Source organism: Chiroxiphia lanceolata, chromosome 12 (genome assembly GCF_009829145.1).
Source record: "Chiroxiphia lanceolata isolate bChiLan1 chromosome 12, bChiLan1.pri, whole genome shotgun sequence".
NCBI classification, from domain to species: Eukaryota; Metazoa; Chordata; class Aves; order Passeriformes; family Pipridae; genus Chiroxiphia; species Chiroxiphia lanceolata.
The window spans coordinates 1,700,194-1,722,863 of NC_045648.1; the positions used below are offsets into that span (position 1 = coordinate 1,700,194).

Below are 22,670 nucleotides of genomic sequence, written 5' to 3' on the forward strand. Positions count from 1 at the left end.
GGGCCACCCAGTTCCACCCCTGCCTGGGCAGGGACACTTCACTGACCACTTGTCCCAGGTATGAAGCTCAACTTTCAGAATTCCCAGTTGCTGCTCCAGCATTCCCAGTCCTGGTTGGGCATTCCAGTGTTACTGGACAGGCCAGGCTGGGATGGCAAAGATTTTCCTGCCACTGCAACCGCTTGTCACCCAACTTTTGCCTGAACCAAAAATTCCAGGCACGGTCAATCCACTCTTTTTTTTTTTCTTTTTTTTTTTTTTGGTGAGGTTTTGAGACTTTTAATTCCTTATTAAACCTGTCCTTTGCTCCAGCTGCCCATTTCCAGAGCAGATGGGAAGCCTGGGATGCTGGAATGCAGGGTCCCTGCAGGTGAGCAGCAGCAGAAGCCCCAGCTGAGCACGGATTTGCTGCCTCGCTCGTGGAGTTTTGGCAGCCCCAGCACAAGGCCTGGCCGAGACCCTTTCTTACCACATCCTTGGAAAAGCGAGTGGAAAAAGTGTTCTCGTAAATCCTGTCAGGAAAAACAGCCCAGAAAAAAGTGAATTCCAGTGAAACCCTCGGAGAGCCACGAGGAGTTCACGGATCACCGTGTGCCTTGGCTCCTTCCCGGGCTCTGCACAATGCCCAGCAGGATGCCAGGGATGTGTCACTGTCCCCCGGGATGGCACCTGACCTGCCCACCCTCCATCCACAGGCTCTTGGAATTCTGCCTCCAGGAGGGGATGGAGGGGCAGGAGCATCCCTGCAGAGACCACAGGCTGCAGGAACCTGTTTAGCACAGAATAACAGCCAAAAATACAGCCTGGGAGCTCCAGGCAGGGACACTTTTCCATCAGGGACAGAGCTCAGCCATGGAGCAGCTGCTCAGGGAGGAGGGGGTGGAATCTCTGCTCTTCGAGGCTTTTCTTCAGGATTTCCTGGCTGAGCACGAGTGTGCAGCACAGCACTGCAGTCCTGAGACAGGGAGGCACCAGAATTTAGGATCTGCTCCTGACAGGACATGGGACTGAGCAGGGAATGCTGCCCTGCAGCTCCTGAGCTGAGAACAGAGCTCCCCAATTCCCTGAGCTGAGAATAGAGATCCAGAATTCCCTGAGCTGAGAATAGAGATCCAGAATTCCCTGAGCTGAGAACAAGGATCCCCAATGCCCTGAGCTGAGAACAGAGCTCCCCAATTCCCTGAGCTGAGAACAGAGATCCAGAATTCTCTGAGCTGAGAACAAGGATCCCCAATTCCCTGAGCTGAGAATGGGGATCCCCAATTCCCAGCCCGAAGGTGAAAGTCCAGCAGCAGTTTGAACACGGGGCAGGGAGGGAATGTTCAGCTACCTCTGACTTTTCCAGCACTTGGACCATAAATCCTTGGAGCACAGAGCTCCGGTGCTGCTCCCCTTTGGATCCTGTTAGTTACAAGAACTAGTTGCAGGGTCTTAATTAATTTTTTATATCTGGCTTTAAATTCTTGAAGAACGAAACCATAACAAGAATGGAGATCTTACCTGTCACTGAGGTCTCCTGTGGGTTACTGGGAACAACCTTCGTTACACAAACCTAGAGGTGCTGCTGTCTCCAAATTCCCTGAGGTTTCCAAACTCCAAACTGTCAGTCCGTGCCCTCGGATACATTCTTACCACACCCCCATTCGCTCACGAGCCTCGGTTTTCAAATCAAAGTTTATTAAAATGTCAAAAACAGACCTTACAGTTGCAACATGGGAAGGGGAGGGAGTACATGGGACAGGCCTGGAGTAACAAACAGTGAGTAATGCCAGGGCAAAGCGGGAGGTGGCAGGGAGGTACAGCAGGAATTCTAACACTAACACAAACATGCTCGGAGGGATCCATCCCAGGGCGCAGCTCCGGCGGGAATGAGCTGGATGTGACCCCCCAGGGACACTGGGTGGGCTCCCCAGTGCTGGAGGGAGCAGAAGATGAACCAACCAGTTCTGGAGTAACAGGTTTTGTCCTTTTAAAGCCTGGAGAGCTTTAGGAAAAGGCCCCTGAGGGAGCACAGTGGGGGGCTGGAGCACAGCGGGCCGGGGCTTCACTCACAGGGGCTGTGCCCAGCTCTGTCCTCACTCCACACACTCCTCATTCCCAGCAATCATCAGGAAGGAACAGATGGAATAGTTAATACTCCGAGTCCTTAACTGCCCTTGCTGTTAAAAATTAAATATTTGATTCATCTGAATACTCAAGAAAGAAAACATAAATACAAAAGCACGTACATGGTACAAAACAGAGTGAGCTCGACCACACAGCTCCTCCAGGACTCCAGAGGGACTGTTCCTCATCCTAGCTTAGCATATCTGGGAAATTCCATCCTCCCACCCATCCAGTACCTCAGAGAACCAGGAAAAACCTGGATGATGTTCTGTGACATGGCTGAAGTCCTTCACTGAACCGTGTCCTTCTCCCCTGTGCTTTTCCAGTTAGGAAGCAGCACAAGGCACAGACACCAACACTCACTGCTTGAGATGAGTCCTGAATCCTTCACCCTGCAAAGGAGTCCTGGGCAGGTTCAACTCCACTGATCCATGAGGGGAGAGGAAACTGGGAGGAACTCAAAGTAACTCAGCCTTTTCCTGGCACGGGGAGGCAGAGCCCCGGGAAAATGAGCTATGATTGGATTTCTCCATCTTTGTACATATGCACACTGATTCCTGGAGATTAAATCAAATGGACAGCCCTGGATTACTTCTAAGACAAGCTTAACACAAAATGCAAACTGCAATTCCATACATTAACAGGAAAAATAAATCAGCCCAGTCCTGGAATGGCAGAAGGCTGTCGGTGGCACCTTCCAGCACCAGGCCCTGTGTGGCCACACCCAGGAAAGGGTCAAAGTTCCTGCCACTGACTCTGCCGGTAACAAAAATGTGTGAAATCCTGGTGGAATAGCCAAGACTGCCAGGAAAGGAGAGGGTATTCCAGGCTGGAGCTGGAATCTGAGCCAGGGCAGGGCTGGGCACATCCCAGTAAAGTTCCAGGAAAAATCAACCCCCAGCAAAGCCACCTGTGCCCTCAGGGCCCCACTGCCCCCAGCAATCCCAGCCCAGTTCCTGCTCCCTCTCCTTGGTGTCTGCAGGAATGGGAATTCAATTTTATCCACACAGCCACTGAACCATGACAGCAAAGGCAGAGCAGCCACAATATCCCTGGGATCACATCCAGCCCTATCCCTGCCTTTGCCCAGGGCTCAGGACTCTCCACTGCACTTCCCAAGGTAACTCTGGCACCCACAAAGCTTTTATGAATTAGTGAGAAGCAAACAAAGGGCAGGAAATTAATACTTTAGTGGAGATAATCTCTGGTTTATCTCACTGCACTGCTGGCCCAGCTCACATTTTCCACTGGAAGTCATTTTACTTAAGGGATGATGAAGGGAGATTAACCAAAGTTTTTATGCATCATCCTGGTTTTTCAAAAGGCCTCAATTAATAACAGCCAGCAATTAATTATCCCTTAGCAAGGAGATACAGATCTGGTTCCTGCTGGCAGTGCAGGCTGGCTGAGGAGGTGACTCTGTGTGCAAAATTCATATCAAAACTGGGATTTATTCCCACTTGTGGCCTCTGGGTCAGGCTGGGCTGCTGCACACGCTGTCACCTGTAATCCCCGACTCTGGAATTTCAGGTGCCATTTTTGTTGTTAAAGCACAAGGCACCAGAGTCCAACTTCCTCCAGGATTCTGAGGACAACAACAATTTGTCACTAAAATAAGCAAATAAGACACTCAGAGAGGAAACCTGGGGCCATTTTACAGAGCAGACATTTTCCCCTCTCTCCCTAAACAGCCAAAAGTCAAACATTTCCACAAAATGCAGGATAAATTTTTGTTTGCAACCAGGTTAGAAACCTGTACCTGAACATAAACGCTGAATCAAACCACAGTGAGACACAAACCCACTGTGTAAGTGGCTAGAAAATCCTGTTTTATGCAGCTGCTCTTCCTGCCCCAGTCACATCAGACACACTGCAAAGACTAAACCAAATAAACACCTCAGAAAGCCTCCAGTGCTGGTCCAGGTTGTGCTGCACAGGGAAAGCTCCGGTCAGGACGCTGCAAGAGGATTTTCCCAGGTGCTGCATCATCAGGAGCACATCCACCACCGAGAATCTTCCCCAGAACTTCAATTTCAGACATAAAAAAAAACCAAGGTAATTTCTTGTTTCTGGAAGAAAACTCCCTAAAAGGTCCCATTTCCAGGAGCAGCAGCGACCCCCGGGCTGTCCCAGTGCCCTCCGAGCGTCTCGGACCCTCAGGCCAAAAGTGGTGGAGTTTGACAAACCAGGACCTGAGGTTGACACAGAGGCCTCCCAGGAACAAGGACACTGGGAAAGCAGGTCCATGGAAACTCCTGGGATATGATTCCAAGCAGCTCCCCCCGGGATCAGGGTGCTCCACCCCTGCCCGCGCTCACACCTGGGAGCTCAGCTTGCAGGATTAAAGCCTCGACACAAACCAGCCCAAAGCCCAGCCCAGCCCAGCCAGTCCTTCCCACAGCCACATCCAGCTGCTGGGTTTGTCTTCCATATAGAAAATAATAATAAAAAAAAAACAAGAAAAGATTTCCATAGGAAACTGATTCTCACTTTCTCCCCTCCCCCTCGAACATTTTGGCACAAATGTGTAAGATATTCACTGCAGGTACAAAGAGACACAGAACTGGACAGCACTGACAAAGTCAGGAGACTTATTTGGCAAATGTGAACCATAAAAACAAGTGCTAAGGGGTTTTTTTTTTCCAGTTGTGGAAGTTGTTTGCCATGACAGTTGCTGCAGGGAAAAAGAAAAATATTAAACAGTCTGGAGCATGTATGTTTAAAATGAACATTTTATAATACAAGTAAATACACACTCTCCCCAGTTCTCCAGGCAAAAACACATCTCGGAGCATTTCCATCAGCTGGAATCAGTTGTCAGCAGAGGGGCTGGGCTGAGCTGTCCAGGCTGTCCCAGGGGATGCCCCACCCTGGGGTGTGTTGTGCTCATGGCAGAGGGCCTGGGCACTGCCAGCCCTGTCCCACCTGGACACTGATCCCACGGAGCCCCTCCGGCTTCAGGAGAGGCAACACCATCCAACAGAGTGAGAGAACAACACAAACTTGATGGAGTTAATGCAAACAGAGAAAGGTTTAACCACTCCAGAGCTCCCCACAGACCACTGTCCATCTGGGAGCAGCTCCAGTCAAAAGTCGCTGCAGCAACATCAGGAAGAGCCTTAAATTTGGCTTTTTGCTTCCCATCAATCCAGTCTGACCCATGAGGCCTCAGCTGCATCCCAAGGCTCTGCCTCCTCGGGGGTAGTGTGGGAAATTCCTTCCTTTTAGGAACATCACTGGAGGAATCTGTTCCTTTGGGTGCTTTAAATGCTTCCTCTCCCCCCCTGCTGCTGCAATTCCAGGTGTGGATCAGGTGGATGACACGGGAATGCAGGAGCAGGAGTCATCCCTGGAGTTGTGTGAGGCAGAGGGAAAGTTTCCTTGGAGCTGTGGTGGCTCCTGTGTGCTCACACAGAGGGGGAGGCACAGCACTCTCCAGTCCTTTATCAGGATAAACTCCAGCTCCAAATTCCAACCGCAACGGGAGCATCCCAACCAAAGTGCCGACGGTTTCAGTGGAAGTGGCTTAAACAGGGTATTTAAAAAACCAACAAAACGAAGAAAACCCACTTTTTTTTTCTTTTTTTTTTTTTTTTTAGAGCAGATTGGTTTTTTTCTTTATCAACTTGAATAACTGGGAATTTGTTTGACTATGCCTTTTGCTAAGGGTTTTCCGCAGTCTTTGTTCCCCTCAGGAGGAGTTTCCTTAGGAGACACTGGAGCAGCGGATGCTGGGGGAGCCCATCTGGGTGAGGACCTTGTCCAGCCACTGCAAGGGGCCGTTGAGGTGCAGCTCGATCCAGCAGGGAGTGCTGGTCACCGTCTGCCTCCTGCCAGGGGACACAGGACACAAGGACACAAATCACTGACAGAACATGGGAAAGGTTTTACAGCTCCTGAACGTTCCTGCTTAGTCCTGCACGGGGCCCAGGGAATGACTCTGCTCTGCAACAGCTCCTGGCCTGTGCTGCTCTTTTAAAAACCCACTTTGTCCCTTTATGTTTGTTATGATCCCACAGGAGCAACTCTCTGTGGAACCTGTTCACTGCTCAGATTCCTGGGAGCAGGCAGGTGATTCCCTGAAGGGAAAGGAAGGTGTTCATCTCAGCAAAATCCTTCAGTTTGATTTTCCAGACCCTTCTTAATGGGACAGCAAGGGGAGTGTTCACCAAACAGGTTCAGTTTCCCTGTGTCCAAGACAAGGACGTTCCCTTTTTACCAGATCTTTGGGTTTTAGCAGAGTGTGGAAGTGCTGGAGGGAGATCACCCTGAGCCCTTCAGACTCCCTGCCACAGCCCTGGGTGTGCCCAGACTCCCTGTGCATGGCCCTGTCCCACTCTCCTCCCTGTTATCCCATGGCAGACCCCATGGAGTGTCCCCAGATGGTAAAGCAGGAAGAGATGGGGAGGACAGGAAGGGAAGAAAGGCCAAGGCACAGGGCAAGGGGCTCTCCCTCCTCTGCCCAGTCATGGCCCAAGTCTTGTTGCAGGCAGAGAGGCAGGGACAGCTGCTGTGGAGGAGGGAGAAACAAGAGAAACAGCCTTGTTTTACACCCTCATTTCCCACAGAAGCTGTCCTTGGAATCTGGTGGTGTCCTTGGAATCTGGTGGTGGGAGGGAAAACTCAGAGCCCGTGGGGCCCAGGGAGAAATGGCTGGTGAAAGGGGGACCCTCAGTTCGGGGGGCTGCCCTGAGCTCCCACCACCATCCTGCTCTCTATGCTCCCCCTCCATCCCTGTCCCTGTGCTCCCCCTCCATCCCTGTCCCTGTGCTCCCCCTCCATCCCTGTCCCTGTGCTCCCCCTCCATCCCTGTCCCTGTGCTCCCCCTCCATCCCTGTCCCTGTGCTCCCCCTCCATCCCTGTCCCTGTGCTCCCCCTCCATCCCTGTCCCTGTGCTCCCCCTCCACCCCTGTCCCTGTGCTCCCCCTCCATCCCTGTCCCTGTGCTCCCCCTCCATCCCTGTCCCTGTGCTCCCCCTCCATCCCTGTCCCTGTGCTCCCCCTCCAGGGTGGGTGTCTGGGCCCTGCAGTGATTCCCTGGGGAGTGGTTTGCCCAGGGGTGTCCCGTGGGCTGTTTGGGCAGCAGGAAGGGGAAGCAGAGCACCCCTGGCTCTGCCAACTCCCAGGAAGCACACAAAGCTCTCAGATCCCAGGAAAACCATCTCCTTTCACCCTGAGCACTCCCCTTGCTGCCTGATCCCAGCCTGGCACCGAGCAGTCCAACAACTGTTCCCAACAAAACTCCACACTTCTGCCCTCTCCAAGTCTCTCCCACTGAAACTTCATCCTGTCCTCCCACTAAGGGAACACCATGTTGGCTCCAGCCTTTTGGAAAGGCAAACCCTCAAAGCTCTCTGTGCCTTCAGCTTCCTCCACTGGGCTCCCACTGAACCTCTGTATCCCAGGCTGCTCATGGAATCCCTTTTCCCCTCTTCCCTCCCCCAGATCCCTGAACACCCCCCCACCAGACTGCCGGGAAGGCTGAACCAGGAACCAGGGAGCAGAGCCCTGGATGCTGCTCCCTCAGGAACACCTCCGTGGCTGAGCCAGCTCAGCACCCACCCGTGCTCTGGCAAAGGCAGCCAGAGGGAGGATCTGGAGGCAGGGAAAGGCGGGAGCAGCTCCGGGGGGAGCGCAGGGCTCGGGGCCTCCCATCCCCAGCAAGATCCCGACTTTCCGTAAGTGACGGAGCTCAGCTGGATCTCATTCCCTGCCCTGGCTCAGAGCCAGGCCTGGCCCACGGGCAGGACCATTTCAAAACAAAATGGACTCCAAACATCTGGAGAAATGAGAAAGTGGGAGCGGAACGTGCCGGGCTCAGGCTCCGGCTGATCCTGGGGCTGATCCTGGGGCTGATCCCTGCCCACTACGGGCCATGGGGAGCAGCAGGACACGGCCTTAGCAAGGCAGGGACTGATCCAGACTTTCAAATCAAAGGGGACACAAGCAATCTTTCCAGATCACTTTTGGCTTAAATCCTCACTAGCTTTCTCTCTCATAAAACAACGTTCATTTCCCAAGGAATTCCGTCTCCCCTGCTTGTCCCATCAAACCCTGACTACACTCCCTTGGGTGTTTGCTCCCTGTCTCAGAGGGGTGGCAGCAGCCCAAGCCATGGAATACTCTGTTCCCCACACCATCCCCACTGGCCCTGTGTGCTCAGAGTAACCAATCCTCCATCCCAAACATCAGGCCCACTGCACCTCCTTATTTATCTTCAGTTTTCACTGGGAAAAACAGGGATCCTGTTTCTCCCACATTTAAGCCCTTGCCCTGTTTCAAGCCCTAAGGAAAGGAGCAGAAGATTTAACTGTAATTTTGCAGCAACTCAAACAGTTCTTTCAAACAGAAATTTTCAAGCTAATCATCTGCTTTGGTTTAATCCCATCAGTCTTCCCATGGCCAGAGGGGAGGGTTAGATGGGATATTGGGAAGGAATTGTTCCCTGGGAGGGTGGTGAGGCCCTGGCACAGGTTGCCCAGAGAAGCTGTGGCTGCCCCATCCCTGGAAGTGTCCAAGGCCAGGCTGGATGAACTTGGAGCAACCTGGGATAGTGGAAGGTGTCCCTGCCCATGGCAGAGGGTGGGACTGGATGAGCTTTAAGGTCCTTTCCCACCCAAACCATTCCATGATTCTATGATTCTCTGGTCCTGTCTTGATAACAGTGCAGTCCTAACGCACTCAAACCATTAAAGAAACACCAAATTTTAAGAAAAAAACCTGTAGGAGTCCCCTCCCTGGCCCACCTGTATTTATCTGCTGTGCTTCAGGTAAAGCTCCTGGTTTGTACCAGACACTTGTGGTGCTCCAGGTGCATCCCACGAGGTGTGTTTGGCACAAATAGGATGGGAAAAACAAGAGGCGAGATCAACTCCCAGCAGCTACAACCCGGACACTGGGCTGATTCCCACCCTTCAGATGGGAATAAGGGCTCTGCAGGACCCTCCTAGGCTGGCAATTACAGGAGTGGAAGGCAAGCACAGACACACACAGAGCCAAGTTTCCTCCCAAAGCCTGACCTGTACTCTGCTCCCCAGCCCTTGACGAAGCTCATCCTGATGGTGCACATCCTGGTCAGCTGGTACACGGCCTCGAAGCCCTGGTTCACTGACTGAGCCAGCAGAGCAGCAAATTCCTGGTTGTTGAAGATCTTCAAGTTGCACCCTGTGAGAGGAGAACAGGACAAGGACCAGGCATCAGTGTAATGAGGGTGAGAAATCCATCCCTTCCTGACCCCATCCCTTCCCCCCAACCCTTCTGGACTCCATCCCTTCCCCAGGGTGGCAAGGAGCTCCAGGCTGCTCTGCCAGGATCTCAGAGCACGTGGTGCCACACCCAGGTTGTTCAAACACAGCATTTCAGAGGAAGGGAGGGAGGGTGACACACTTTCACAGCTCATCTGCTGGAAAGGGAGCAGGACAAGGACAGGGAATGCTGGATGCTGGTGCCCACCCAGCAGGTTGGGATGGGTGAGACTAGACCTGGGTCCTCCTGTGGAACCTCCTTGTCTCTCCTGTACAGTTTTCCCTCACGTCGTGATTTAAAGCCCAGCTGTGACTGTAAGGTTTGATCACAGTGATCACTGCAGGGCCTGAGGGGGAGGAATGCACAGGATAAAAACAGGAGCTCCCTGGGGCTGGATTTCCATGGGGTCTGTCAGTAGGATGGAGAAGTTCTGAAGTGAAACCATCCTGCCAAGGCAGGAAGCAGCTCTGAGGGTTCAAAAGGCTGGTGGGGCTGGTGGCAGAGCTGCTCCTGCTCAAATCCTCTCTGCCATTTCACCAGCAGGTGCTAAAGACTTTCCTTTTAAAACTGGAGCTCTTCTCCCCAGTGTTTAGTCCCAGCTAAAAGACTGGAAACAGTTTATTCAACTGCTCTTAGGGGATAAAGGTGAAATAAAAAATCACATCCTTCGTAGTTTAAATAAATTAATAAATGCATCACTCTTGAAAAAAAGTGCTGCTGCTCTTGCTTTCTCCCAGCTAACCACAAGTTAAACTCCCAAACTTGGCACACAACTACTGCTCATGTGGGATTACACATGGGCCAAGGCTGAAAAACAACCTTTTGCACTGGGATGAATTGTACTTTTCTAAAAATCCCTCGTGAGCCTCCTCTCTGGGGCTGCTCTCACCTTGCCATCAGCTCTGGGTCGAGCTGTGTGGAGCAAAGTGTGATCCCAGGCAGCTGCAGGAACCACTGCTGGGCTCCTGGAAAAGCACAGCCCAGGGGGCAGGAGCCTGGCAGGGGGTTTGAAGGGAAGCAAAGCACAGGTTGGAAGGGTGAGAGCACCAGGGCACAGAGAAAGAGCACCAGTTTTGGTGAGCATCACAGTGCCAGGCTGCCCAGAGCTCAGCAGAGGCTGGGAATGGGTCTCTCCACAGGGAGGAGTGGGAATGACTCGATCTTGGCAACGAGGGAGTGAAGAAACCGCTTCGAACCCAGCAGAGATTCGAGGATGAGCTGAGAAGGCAGCCAAGGACTGTGGTGAAAGTGGGGAGAGCTGGTGGCCAAAAAATGCTCCTCAGCTGGATGGAGAGAGGAAATGGGGGCGGGTTGTGCCTGCAGATGTTGACTCCAGCCAGGGTGGACTCTTGTGATGTGGCTGGAGAATTAAGTCATGTTTGCAACACTGGCAGCTGCTTCCCAAACATCTGAGAAAGGAAACCCATTCAGATGGGCCAGAGCCTGCAGCGTGTGGCTCTCCTCTCAAAAGAACAGCAATCTCTAGTCAAATATTTCTAAACAAAGAAGTCCATTTTTTAAAAAATATATACATACTTTTAACTGTAAATAATTAGCTTTGGTAAGCCTAGCTAAATAACCTGCAGAAGGTGGAGCTGTGAGGGACAATCCTTCCGGAGGGGGTTCTTGGGCAAGGTGGAGCCGTGGGGGACAATCCTTCCCTGAAGGGATCCTACAGAAGGTGGAGCTGTGGGGCCATCCCTTACCTGGGGAGCATCTTGGGCAAGATGGAGCTGTGGGGAAACCCCTTCCCTGGGGATATCCTGGCCATCCCTTCCCTGTAGATATCCTGTAGAAAGTGGAGATTTGGGGCCATCCCTTCCCTGGGGATATCCTGCAGAAGGTGGAGCTGTGGGGCCACCCCTTACCTGGGGATATCCTGCAGAAGGTGGGGACCATCCCTTACCTGGGAGATCTTGGGCAAAGTGGAGCTGTGTGGGACAATCCTTCCCTTGGGGGATCTTGAGAAAGGTGGAGCTGTGGGGGCCATCCCTTCCCTGGGGGGATCTTGAGAAAGGTGGAGCTGTGGGGCCATCCCTTCCCTGGGGGGATCCTGCAGAAGGTGGGGGCCATCCCTTCCCTGAGGGGATCCTGCAGAAGGTGGATCTGTGTGGGACATCCTTTCTCTGGGGATATCCTGCAGCAGGTGGGGGCCATCCATTCCCTGGGGGGATCTTGAGAAAGGTGGAGCTGTGGGGCCATCCCTTACCTGGGGGGATCCTGCAGCAGGTGTGGGACATCCTTTACCTTTGGGGATCTTGGGCAAGGTGGAGCTGTGGGAGTCCCTTACCTGGGGGGATCTTGCAGACAGTGGCAGGGTGCCAGCCGTAGCGCTGGTTGCAGTTGGGGGACTGCACGAAGATGGCACTGTCACTGAGGCACTCGGCAAACACCTCCCCGCCGATGTAGTAGAGCCTGACTCCTCTTCCTGGGAAACACAGGGCACAGGGGACCATCAGATGAGAGAGAAATCACCCCCAAAACCTGCTCCAAGAGCTGGCAGAGACTTAGGAACCCTCAGCATGAGGCAGCTCTGGAGCACCTCAACGATGGGTGATAGAAAATCCATCCTGGTGGACGCGCCAATGAACTGGTCTGTGAGGAGAGCTGAGGGAGGCAGGAACTAATTTATAAAGCCAGAATTTCACCTCCAGCCCCCCTGCCAATCCCAGACATTCCCCACCTGCCCAGAGTTCCCTCCAAATACACCCTGATATTTTTCAGGTGAAGGTTTTATCAGTCAACACGTGGTTTTCAGCCCTCTCTCAAAGTCATCCCAGCTGGACAAACTGCTTGGTTACTCATTTAGTGATTTGGTAATAAATTATACAGCATTTTCAACTCACTGCCTGTTGTTTGAGGTGATGTTTTGTACAAGGACAAACACACATCTCCTGTGGGTGTTTCCACAAATCATTAAAATCTCAATTAATAATGAAACAAATCCACTTTGGCTGCTCAAATAAACATTTGCTGTGGTCTTACTCTCCTAGTTCAATATCTTGCTTTCGTTCTTCCACAGAGCATAAGGAGCCTGATTTAACATCTGGATTTAAAACCTGATTTTGGAATCTTGGTGGGTTTTTGGTTTTTTTTTTTAGTGCCAGAAATCATATTTGAAACAAGTGTGGAAAGATCCTCCTGTACAAGGGGGAGGAGTCTCCTGTTGCTCAGGAAAAGGGAGAAAAATTAGAACAAAAATCAGGTTCAGTTTTGATAGAAGTCAGGAGGAAACAGCAAAGCATAAGAAATTTTGCCTTTTAGTAAAATTGCATGAATTTGGGATATTCTATTTAGCCCAAGTTTAACTGAAAACAAACTGAATGTCACCCTGCAGGATAGGCAGGAAAAGTGGAAATTGAGATGACAACCAAGGAACTAAGTCTCTATTTATAAAAGGTCAGTCAGAAAATCAAATAGTGCAGGAGGGAAAAAGAATACACACAATTATCCCTGACATCCACCTGAATACCCAGGAATTCTGTCTCTATTCCATGCACCAATTTAAATGTTCCTTGGGCACGGTTTTTTTATGACAATTAGATGAAAAAACCACAACTTGCGTTGCCTTATGGAAGATCAGCCCCCCTAAAGCTCCATGGATTTTCCAATACCAGTATTCCAAACCTTCCCAACTTTGTGCCAATTAGCTAATCAGAGGGATCACGGGCAGGTCTCCCCCCTCCACCTCGGGAAGGCGGCGGGAATTACCGATGTGTCGCCTCGTGAGCTCCACGGCGGCGTTCCTGTTCACGTTGGAGAGCAAACCCAGGCAGAAACGCTCGGAATTCGACGGGTCGGTGAATCCATCCACGGTCATGGAGGGCTGGGAGGCGTGGAAGGTCTCTCCCACCCTCTGGTTGAGCTCGTAGTAGGAGATGGAGCACCAGAAGGCCGGCTCGCAGTAGGTGACGGGCTGCAGGTCTGCACCAAACACAAACCCAAGTGACTGCCAGGCCCTCAGGAGGGGATGGAAAAACAGGGACTGGGGGGAAATGTTGTCCTGCTTCGTTCCTGCTTTAACCCAGCTTTAATTACTTGATGGGTTTTAATGGGCTGCAGCCAAAAGGTGACGTCACCCCCCCCTCGAGCTTTTGGCCCCTGGAAGGATCCCAAACAGCCAAGGGTTGGTCACTTGGCAAGGGGGGTGGCACTGCAGCACCTCCAGACTGGAGAAAATTCAAAAAATAAACTTAGCTTTACTAGGAAAGGGGAATGTGGGATCACTTTTAGGCAGCCAGGACCCAAAAGGAGAGAAAAAGAAGGAACAGAAAAACTTGGAAAGAGCAGAGCACAAACCTGCTCTCAACAGCACAGGTCTCTGAACCCTAAATCTGTGCACTCACAGCCAGCAAGTCCAGCTTTCCCTCTTACTGACTCTGCCACTGATGAAACCAGTAGAGCTGCCTGAAATATGCCCCAAATTGTGTGTAACACTGGCATTAAAGTGACTTAAAAATGAGAATTAAATGAAACAGAAAATTAGAATTAAATTATAAAATAAAAATCCCGGTGCTCTTGCTCTTAAAGCATCCAAAGCAAATCCATTCCCCAGTAAGATGATGGTACATCTCTTTCCTTGGGGTTCTGGTTTCACTCAGCCCTTGGACCAAAGCAAAGGGACCCAAGTTGATGAGCAGAGTGAGGCATTTTCAGGAGGACAACACTTCACACCCCAGCAAGGTGGGACAGTCAAATGCTGTGGAATGATTTAACTGCTCCCACTGAAGCCAAGGAAATTCCAGCAGAGGAAGGCTCAAGTCAAATTTCTTGGAAAAACAGCTCTAGAAGGTGCCCAGTCCTACTGTGAGCCAAGACTCTACTGAGCAGGGGAAGTGAAAAGCAGACTAAGGTAATTCCTAAGTGCTATTCCCCACATCCAGTGCAAGAGAAGAATTCCCTCCAGTCCTCCCCCCAGGTTACCACTTCATTCCCATCCATTCAAGTGGTGCTTAGAGGCAGCACAGAGCAGCTCCCATCTGGCCGAGGAGTTAACAGGGAGCAGCAAAGCCCAGTTTTTCCAGAGGCTTTCCCATCTGCTGCTCCTGCACCACTCACACCAATCTGGAGCTTAAGAGATAAGCTCCCAGACAATCCAAGACAGTTTTTTCCCATCCCAGCCTCCTCTCACACCGAGTCTCTGCACAGGTTTGGGAGTCTTTTCTCAACTGGTACCTGCTGTTGTTCCATAACCTTTAGGCACAGGTTGGAGCAGTCTGGCTCCAGCCCAAAGACATCCTGCTTTCCTCTCTGTTACTGCACTGTATGAGTTCCCAAAGTCACCAATAATCAGGGAAAACCCTTTGGTTTCTGCTTTGTCACCAGCTTTGCTGACTGCCACAAGGAATTGAAGAGAAGTGCATCTGGGGAACTCTGTAATCCTCAGCAGTCTTCCAAGGCCAGGAATTTTGGAGCTTCTACTCATTCCCAGCTTCTTTTCCCTGCCATTTCCTCACATTTCCAACAATTTTACAGGTAAAAGCAAGACCCTGTCCTCATCTGCACAGATACTGAACACATCCAGGAATCACACAAGTCTCTGCCTTTTCCTCCTGCATGACATATTTGGTTTTCCCACTGGGAACTGCCACACCAGGCACGTTCCTCCAGCAGTTTTGGGGAGAGGCACAGCAATCACCAGCACTAATCAGTCTCCTAAGGTGGGTCCACCCACTAAAGAAAACAGATTGTGTTCCACATGACTCTGCTCTGACTCCACAGCAAGTGCCTCTAATTGAAAGGCTGCTCAGCTCCAGAAAAATCAAATCAGCTTCTGCTGATCCCAAAGTAACACCCTCAGACTGGTACTATCCAAGTTATAAAAACACCAAAACCTTTATTGCTCTCCATGGTTTCGTGGTTCTTTCCTTCAGGAACCACCTCCTCTTGGCTGGGGCTCGAGGGAACTGTGGATTCCCCACTGAAGGAGGGACAGAAATTTGATTTCCGGCCTATTTGTAGCTTGAGGAAAGACACAAACCAACAAATGCTGGCTTGGAGAACAACTTGCCTCTAAAAGCAGCAACCAAGCTTTTAATGATCCTGCTTTCTCCTGTGATTTGTAGTTGTAAACTTCAGCTTAAGCTGCCTCGGGATGGGCGAGTTTCCTCTTGTGTTAGAGCTGTCCTAAATATTCATTTTCAATTTATGGCTTTACTGCTTGGGGAAAAGGGAGAGACTGGAGCTCTGCTAAAGCCAAAGAATCCTAAGGGGGCACACAATCAACTACAACAGGAGGCATGAAAACCAGGCAAATCCTGCCTGAATCATTCCCATACAATCCCAGCCTTGACTGGCCCAGCTCTGCTGTCTCAAGTGTCCCCTGGGATGTTCCCATTCTGCATCTTCCCTGCAAGATGAAAGTCCTGCCTGTTCACTCTGGAGGGAAACAATCTCCTGGCTGCTTTGCTCTCTTTTTAATGTGCTCTGAGCCCAAGACAAATTGTTTTCCCTGTTTCAGTGGATGTGTTTGATACTGAGAAGCTGCGGAGAGATGTTTTCCAAGGACGTTAATACTAATTCCCTCCTCAGGAACGAAGGGATGAATAGATGTGCGTGCTCCCTTCCCTCTGTGCTCAGGGGAGGGCTGGCTTTCCTCTGGGAAAGGGAGTTTCAACAGTGTTCCCGAGGTCTGTGTGACTGCTGGATGTGACCGTGGGGCATGTGCTCGTTTCTCTCACAGCTTTTGCGTCAAGTCTTGTGCGGAGCAAACCCTGACAATGGATTTCCTGTGCTCCAAGGGGCTGCCTCCCTCCAAACAACAATATCCATGGACCACAGGGCTGGCCCTCAGCCAGCCTCAACTCCCTGACTTCATTCCCAATGTCCACAGAATGCTGGCAACTCTCGCTTCGATTGTTTTCCTTATTTTCCCCGGCCCGTGTTTCGGGAACAGGGAAGAGATCCCTGGATATCTGCAGATCCCACTGAAAGCTGTCAGTTTGACAACTGAAAATGTGACAGCTGTAACTTTGGACTCAAACCAGAACGCTCCCAAATCCAACACACAGCTGAAAGGAGGGAAAAAAAGATCCCAATGTGTTACCTTGCAACACTTTTGTGGCTGTGAGTGGAAAGATGAAACTCCCCAAGTTCCTTCAATCCCAAATTCCAGCTTTGTGCTGGAATCCATCCCCTGCAGCCCAAACTCACCCTGCTTCTGGTGTCTCACTCCCTCTGCCTCGTACCAGTTTATTGCCCCTGTAATTCTCTGGAATATGGCCATGGGATTTAAGTGCAAAGTTCAGTTTACACAAAGTGAAGTGTCTTAAAAGCTCCAGGTCGTTCTGCTCAAACAAAGAAAATCAACCCTTTATGGGACATCATTTTCTTTGTGGCAAAGCTGTGAACGTCCCCCACCCCTCCACTGGGTGAGAAACTCCCTCCCTGCACACTCTGCTGTGGGTTTTAAATTTCTGTCCCATTTTCTTCACAAACATCCAGGGAAATCCTGGTTAGATCAAACACCAGCCCCAGCCAGTGGAGTGTTCTGATCCATGGAATTCCAGAGCACAGCAAAGGCAGGAGTGCTGCAGCTCAGAGCCCTTCCTGGGCTGCAGGAACCATCAGGCTGAAGGTCTGTGTTCACTTCCACTGCTGTAGCAGCTCCTTATTGTAGATAAACCATCTCCAAGGGGCAGCTGATGCCAATTTTGCCCTGGCACAGTTTGGAGTGTTGCTCATCCGTGTGCCATTTCATTTAGTTATTATTTTCTAGCTTCCTCACAGGCAAAAACTGACAATAAAATTAAAAGCCACGAGGAGTTCTTCAGTCGGGGAAGCTCTTGTCTGAGAGCAATAAATATCTGGCTTGCAAAATTGAAAGGTATCTTTTAATGTTGGGGAGTTAAAGTGCTTTTCTGCTGTCTGCTCCTTAGACTACAAAGAGATTCCTTGTGGTTAACCAGCTTCACCTGCTTCTACTTATTTTTTGTCACCAGACAGCACACGAGACATCTGACATGTGTTAATAACCAGTGTCCCTGTTATGGACTGGGGCCTCTTTCCTAGAAACTCTTTTCTAAGGCTGATGCCACAGTCAACTTGCCAGGTTGGTTTTTTTACACATAATTGGCTTTTCATTTTTAGGTTGAAAATCTTTTTGCTAGAAATTCTCATCAGCTCCCAGGCAGCACCCTGGAGCGTAATAGATTCCAGCAAAAAATGAAATAAAGGTTACTCTGCCATTTATTCTCTTCTGGGGCTGTAACAGGTAAAGAAATAAAATTTTTGTGGCACCCTGGCAATGTTTAAAAAAAAAAAAGAAAAAAAGAAAAAAAAGGGAAAAAAAGGGGGAAAAAAGAAGAAGGGAAAAGAAATCCCCTCCTCAACAGCCCCAAGATATCCACAAGTCAGCCAATGAGTGACAAATTTTGGAGTGGTGTCAAAAGTCCTCCATGCCAGGATTAAAAGCATATGTAAACTTTATGGCCCTGGTTATTCAAGAGTAATCTCAAGTGGCCTCTGTCTGCTGGATAATGAGCAGTTGGAGAGCTGATCCTGCAGCCAGGCAGAGCTGAGAGGGCTTTTTATGGCACACCATGGAGAGCAATTCCAACAGGGTGAGAGCTCAGCCTGATGGAGATTAGACCTTCAGTCTGGAGGTATGAAAGTAAAGGGCAGCAGCAGCACATTAAAGGTAGGGAATAGAATCCTGGAATGGTTTGGGTTGGAAGGGACCTTAAATCTCATCCAATTCCACCCCCTGCCATGGGCAGGGACACCTTCCTCTATCCCAGGTTGCTCCAACCTGGCCTTGGACACTTCCAGGGATGGGGCAGCCACAGCTTCTCTGGGCAACCTGTGCCAAGGCCTCCCCACCCTCCCAGAGAACAATTCCTTCCCAACATCTAATCCAAACCTGCCCCCCCTGTTAGTTTAAAACCATTGGAATGTTATAAAAGAGACCACTAAGCACTCCAAATTTACTGAGTAACTTTCCAGGAGACAAAATTCAACAACTCAATCTGCATCTTTTAAAAATATAAGAACACAAACCCAGCAGCAAAACAGACAGAAAAGGACATATATTCTTGCAAAGTCACGTAATCAAACAAGGGAGGGTTTGCTGCAGTCCTTCCCTCATTCTTTCTGGTATTTATCCGCCAACATTTCTTGGGCTTTTTATTTAACTCTCTGATGTAAGTTCAGATTTCTTCCTTTCCTATACAGTTACTATGAACCACTGTTATCACAGCAAAGAGGATTAGTGGAAAGGAACATCAGCAGTGCCCACAGCCTCATCAGAAGTGCCCAACCTCATGAAATGCCATCATTAAAATGTCACTCTCCTGACTGTAATTACACTCAGTTCCCAAGCTCACATGCTTACCCAGATTATTGTGTGCTGGAGACATGGGGTTGGGTGATAAGTTTGGAGAACCTGAAAATCAAGACAGGATAATTATTGGTGTGGCTTCTGCACAAGGGAAAATGCTCACCCAGGATCCTCAGTGCTGCCCAGGCTTGTTGGAGGGATAACCCACTTCTCACTCCAGTCTCCTTTTTGACACCAGCAGCTTCTCTGATGTTTATTAATCCTTACATGAGCTTCCAAACTTATTACTTAGATCAACTTGCTACATCTCCACTGAAGCTTAACCCATTAATTTTGCAAACTGAGCATGGAGTTGGGATGTTTTACTTCCACTTGCAGGCAGGGAAATTTCAGGGATCATCCTGACAGCTCCAGGCAAACCCAGTCCAGTGAGGAGCTTGGTTCTGCATTGCCAGGTACAAAACATACTCATAACAGCTGGAAACATGACACTTTATATCCCCAAATCTGACTGGGTTTGGGACTGTGGAGTATTGGATCAGGCTGCACAGATCTGACCAAACAGCTGGCAGAATTTTATCCCCAACCATTTAAATTTGGTCCATCCTAGACCTGGTTACTTTGTTTTCTTGGCAAGGAGAGAGAACCCAGGCACTCAACTTTCTTAGTGTGGAAATGATAAACCCCTTTAAAACCAAATCTGCTTGTGGTCCTTTGAAATATAGGTAAACTGGACATTTAAGTTCAGATTTCTTTATGGACAAAATTTATCTTATTTCTTTGTTATCTATTTCTTCATTATTTATATAAATGGTGAGAAAAATGCCTCTGCAGAACAGGGCACAATCTTCCTGCACATGGACGCAGAATACAAGATAAATTGTCATCCTTGGGTGTGTCTTTACTGTTTCAGACTCCTGCTTGGTAGAATTTGATGCTGGGTTTTGGAGAGAAGAAGGAACATGTTGTGCCTTTCAGCTCTCAAACACACAGCCCTGTGCTCTAGATGAGATTTCAGGCTACATTTACACTCCTAGTGGGATAAAACTCCTCAAACCACCACCTGATCCTCACTGCCCAAAGAAAAACTTTTAGAGGGTCTCTGATATGACCCAGAAAGCTGCAGCAAAAGGCAGAAGGTGACTTACCTGCATCCATGCTGGGATTCATCTGGTGGTCACTGGTTTCTCCATCCTCACTCAAATATCCTGGAGGAGGGGTTTCTAAAGCATAAAATGATCAGACTGTCAGTGCCACTGCATGAAAAGTTGGGATTTTAGACACCAAAACCATTTACTGTGTTATTCACAAAGAGGCAAAATTCCTTTTTATTACTTTTCTTCCTCAAGCTGCTGAAGGGAGGGGCCAACCCAACCAGGATGTGAATAACAGAGGAGGGGGGAAACAAAAAATCTGGATTTCCAGCCCCTAAAACTTGAAGCCATCGAGACACAGTTTTCTGTCCACATATTTTTCCTCTCCTGGAGTGCAGCTGCACAGTTTGTCCATGCAAATAAAGTGTAAATTGCTTGTGAGACAGATACAGAAATAGAAGAGCTCGACTCCATCAGAAATTTAGAGAGTTTGACTCCAATTAAAACGACTGGATTTCCTTCCAATCTAAACCTGCTGAGGGCACGTTCAAGCTTTGGCTTTCACAATAAACTCAGTAGGTACAAGTGAAGGGAAGAGGTGAGTTTAAGGACATTTACACTTGCACCTCTTTTTGTCCAGGCTGGGAGCAACGATGGGAAGAAAGACTTCCCAGTCCTCCAGCTGGGAATACACGTGATTCCCTGTACAACGTGACCCTTTCCCTGTGCTGGCTGTATGGAAGGGATATGGTACCTGGAATGTAGTTGCTCTGGGGCTCGATACCTGCTGGGAAGTTAGTGTTCTCTGGGATGGAGTGGCTGTAGTCGTCTAACGGCGGGAATTCAGCCGGAATCTCCGTGTGCCGGGGCACCAGCACCGGGGGCAACACTGCACCAGGGGAGGGAAAAACAAAACAGCTTTAAAACAAAGGGACTGAAACACTGGAAAATGAGACAAACCAGTTTGGAGTTACACCCTTAAATATATGGAACACAGAGTTGCCAATGGAGGGACCCGATTTGGTGCTTCCTTCTGGAATGAGAGCAGGTAAAGGCGTTTTTTATTCCTGACACATCCCAGCTGGGGGGATGGGATACTTAGAACTACACCTGGACTCTCTGGCCCTTCTCAGGCAAAGAAACAGGTCTTTTTGCAAAGCCATTTAAGAGAAGTTATAGCACATGATTGAAAAGGAATGTTTCACATCAAATGGAGCAGCGAGGTGGGATCAGCACAAACATCCCCACTGGCTCTGCAGACTTGTGCTGACACAAGGAGCTGCAGCTCCACCTCAAAGCCTCTCTCAGAGGCAGGAGGAGACTTCAGAACAGGAAGTTTAGTTGTGCTGGGAGCTGTTCTTAGATCCTCTTCACAGGAAGTTTATCCTTAATTTCACACCAACAATTAGGGACACACAGAACACCACCACAGTTCCCACTGCGTGTGTGAGTGGTTTCTGGGCACACAAAGCCACAGGAGGAACCTGGCAACAACACCACCTGCCACTGGATTTCATCCACTCCAAGTGATATTTTCCCCCCTGGGTGCAGATTCATAAATTATTCCACCGCCTCCAGCAAAGAGATTATCATCAATAATAAATACAACGTAGAAACACACTTAGAAATCCCTCGTGCTGGGAGGGAGAAGAGGAGGATTGGGCATGGATCTGGCAGTACCTGGGGTTTCCACTCTTTGGTAATGGTAGGGGTTGACACAGACTTCATCCTTCTTCATGTTGAAGGCGTACTCGCACATCTCCATGGCCCGCAGCTCATGGTGGCTGTGCAGGTCTGGCCAGCGCCACAGCCGGCAGTAGATCACATGGGGGAGGCCTTTCCTGTGGGATACTTGGAGCCTGCCATCCAGGGATCTGCAGCAAAACAGGGATGGGAGGATTTAGCTGGGGATTACAACGCGTGGGTTCGACCCCGACGCGATCCCGAGAGGTGCCGGTCGCCGGCACCGGGAGGGATCCGGGCCCAGCCTTCAGGCCACCTCCAAAAACTGGAAAATCATGGAATCACAGACTGGTTTGGGTTGGAAGGGCATTAAAGATCATCTCATCCCATCCCCTGCCACAGGCAGGGACACCTTCCCCTATCCCAGGTTGCTCCAAGTTCATCCAGCCTGGCCTTGGACACTTCCAGGGATCCAGGGGCAGCCACAGCTTCTCTGGGCAACCTGTGCCAGGGCCTCCCCACCCTCCCAGGGAAGGATCCCTTCCCAGTATCTCACCACAGAACAACCCTGCCCTGGATTTACTAATTTTATGACTAATTTGGAGGCAGAGACAAAAGCAAGCAAGAATACATTGATTTAGTGGTATTTTTAAACACTGATGTGTGTCCTGACAAACAGGGTGTTTGCCCAGCTCTCAACAACTCCTGCTGTGAATGTAAAGGTGTTACATCTTAAAGCCTGGTAATAAAAGAGGAGTTTTAAACATGGACACACGAATTTTCAATGGGACAAAAATCATCTTTCCTTCCAAGTTATCTAATTTATCTATATAAAGTTCAGGAACATTACAAACAAACAAGGCTTCCAGTTTCATTTCCCAAACTGCAGCTTGAAAGCAAATAACAGCTCATTTTTCATCTAATCCTATCCTCACCCCTGAGTAGCCTCTTCCTAGGAAAAACCTTCCTGGGAAGCAAGACAAGTGTGTTCAGCTCCTCTCCAGCAGAGCAAAGAGCTGGAGCAGGGTCTCCTCCATCCTGAATGAACAAGAACTGCCCCCAGGCACTTCCTTTGAAGTCTAACCCTTCATTTCCCTTGCTTTTCTTAATGACCCAAATGAAACACTTGAGGGCTTTGGTGAAATGAAATATTTCTGTGTTTTAATTTGTCAAAGAATGAGTAAAAAAAAAAAAATCATGAAAAATGAAATTTTTACTGGGAATTATTTCCCTCAGTTCTTTGTGTTGGCAGCCAAGCTAAAAAAA

At 49.6% G+C, this 22,670-nt stretch overlaps 1 protein-coding gene across 4 annotated transcripts in view; it reads right to left on the reverse strand.

The window, feature by feature from the left end:
* Positions 1-1,659: 1,659 nt before the first annotated feature.
* Positions 1,660-22,670, reverse strand: part of SMAD3 (SMAD family member 3) — a 68,971-nt gene continuing 47,960 nt past the window's right edge. For 2 of the 4 annotated variants that reach the window (XM_032700112.1, XM_032700111.1), the window contains exons 2-9: positions 21,402-21,595; positions 20,476-20,610; positions 19,776-19,850; positions 18,682-18,732; positions 13,062-13,274; positions 11,641-11,778; positions 9,125-9,269; positions 5,813-5,936 (exon numbers count right to left, since the gene is read on the reverse strand). In XM_032700112.1, the coding sequence (XP_032556003.1) occupies positions 5,813-5,936; positions 9,125-9,269; positions 11,641-11,778; positions 13,062-13,274; positions 18,682-18,732; positions 19,776-19,850; positions 20,476-20,610; positions 21,402-21,486 (966 nt within the window). In that variant the 5' untranslated portion in view covers positions 21,487-21,595. Of the gene's footprint in view, positions 5,937-9,124; positions 9,270-11,640; positions 11,779-13,061; positions 13,275-18,681; positions 18,733-19,775; positions 19,851-20,475; positions 20,611-21,401; positions 21,596-22,670 lie in introns of all 4 variants that reach the window. The other 2 variants (XM_032700109.1, XM_032700110.1) reach the window with 2 other exon arrangements.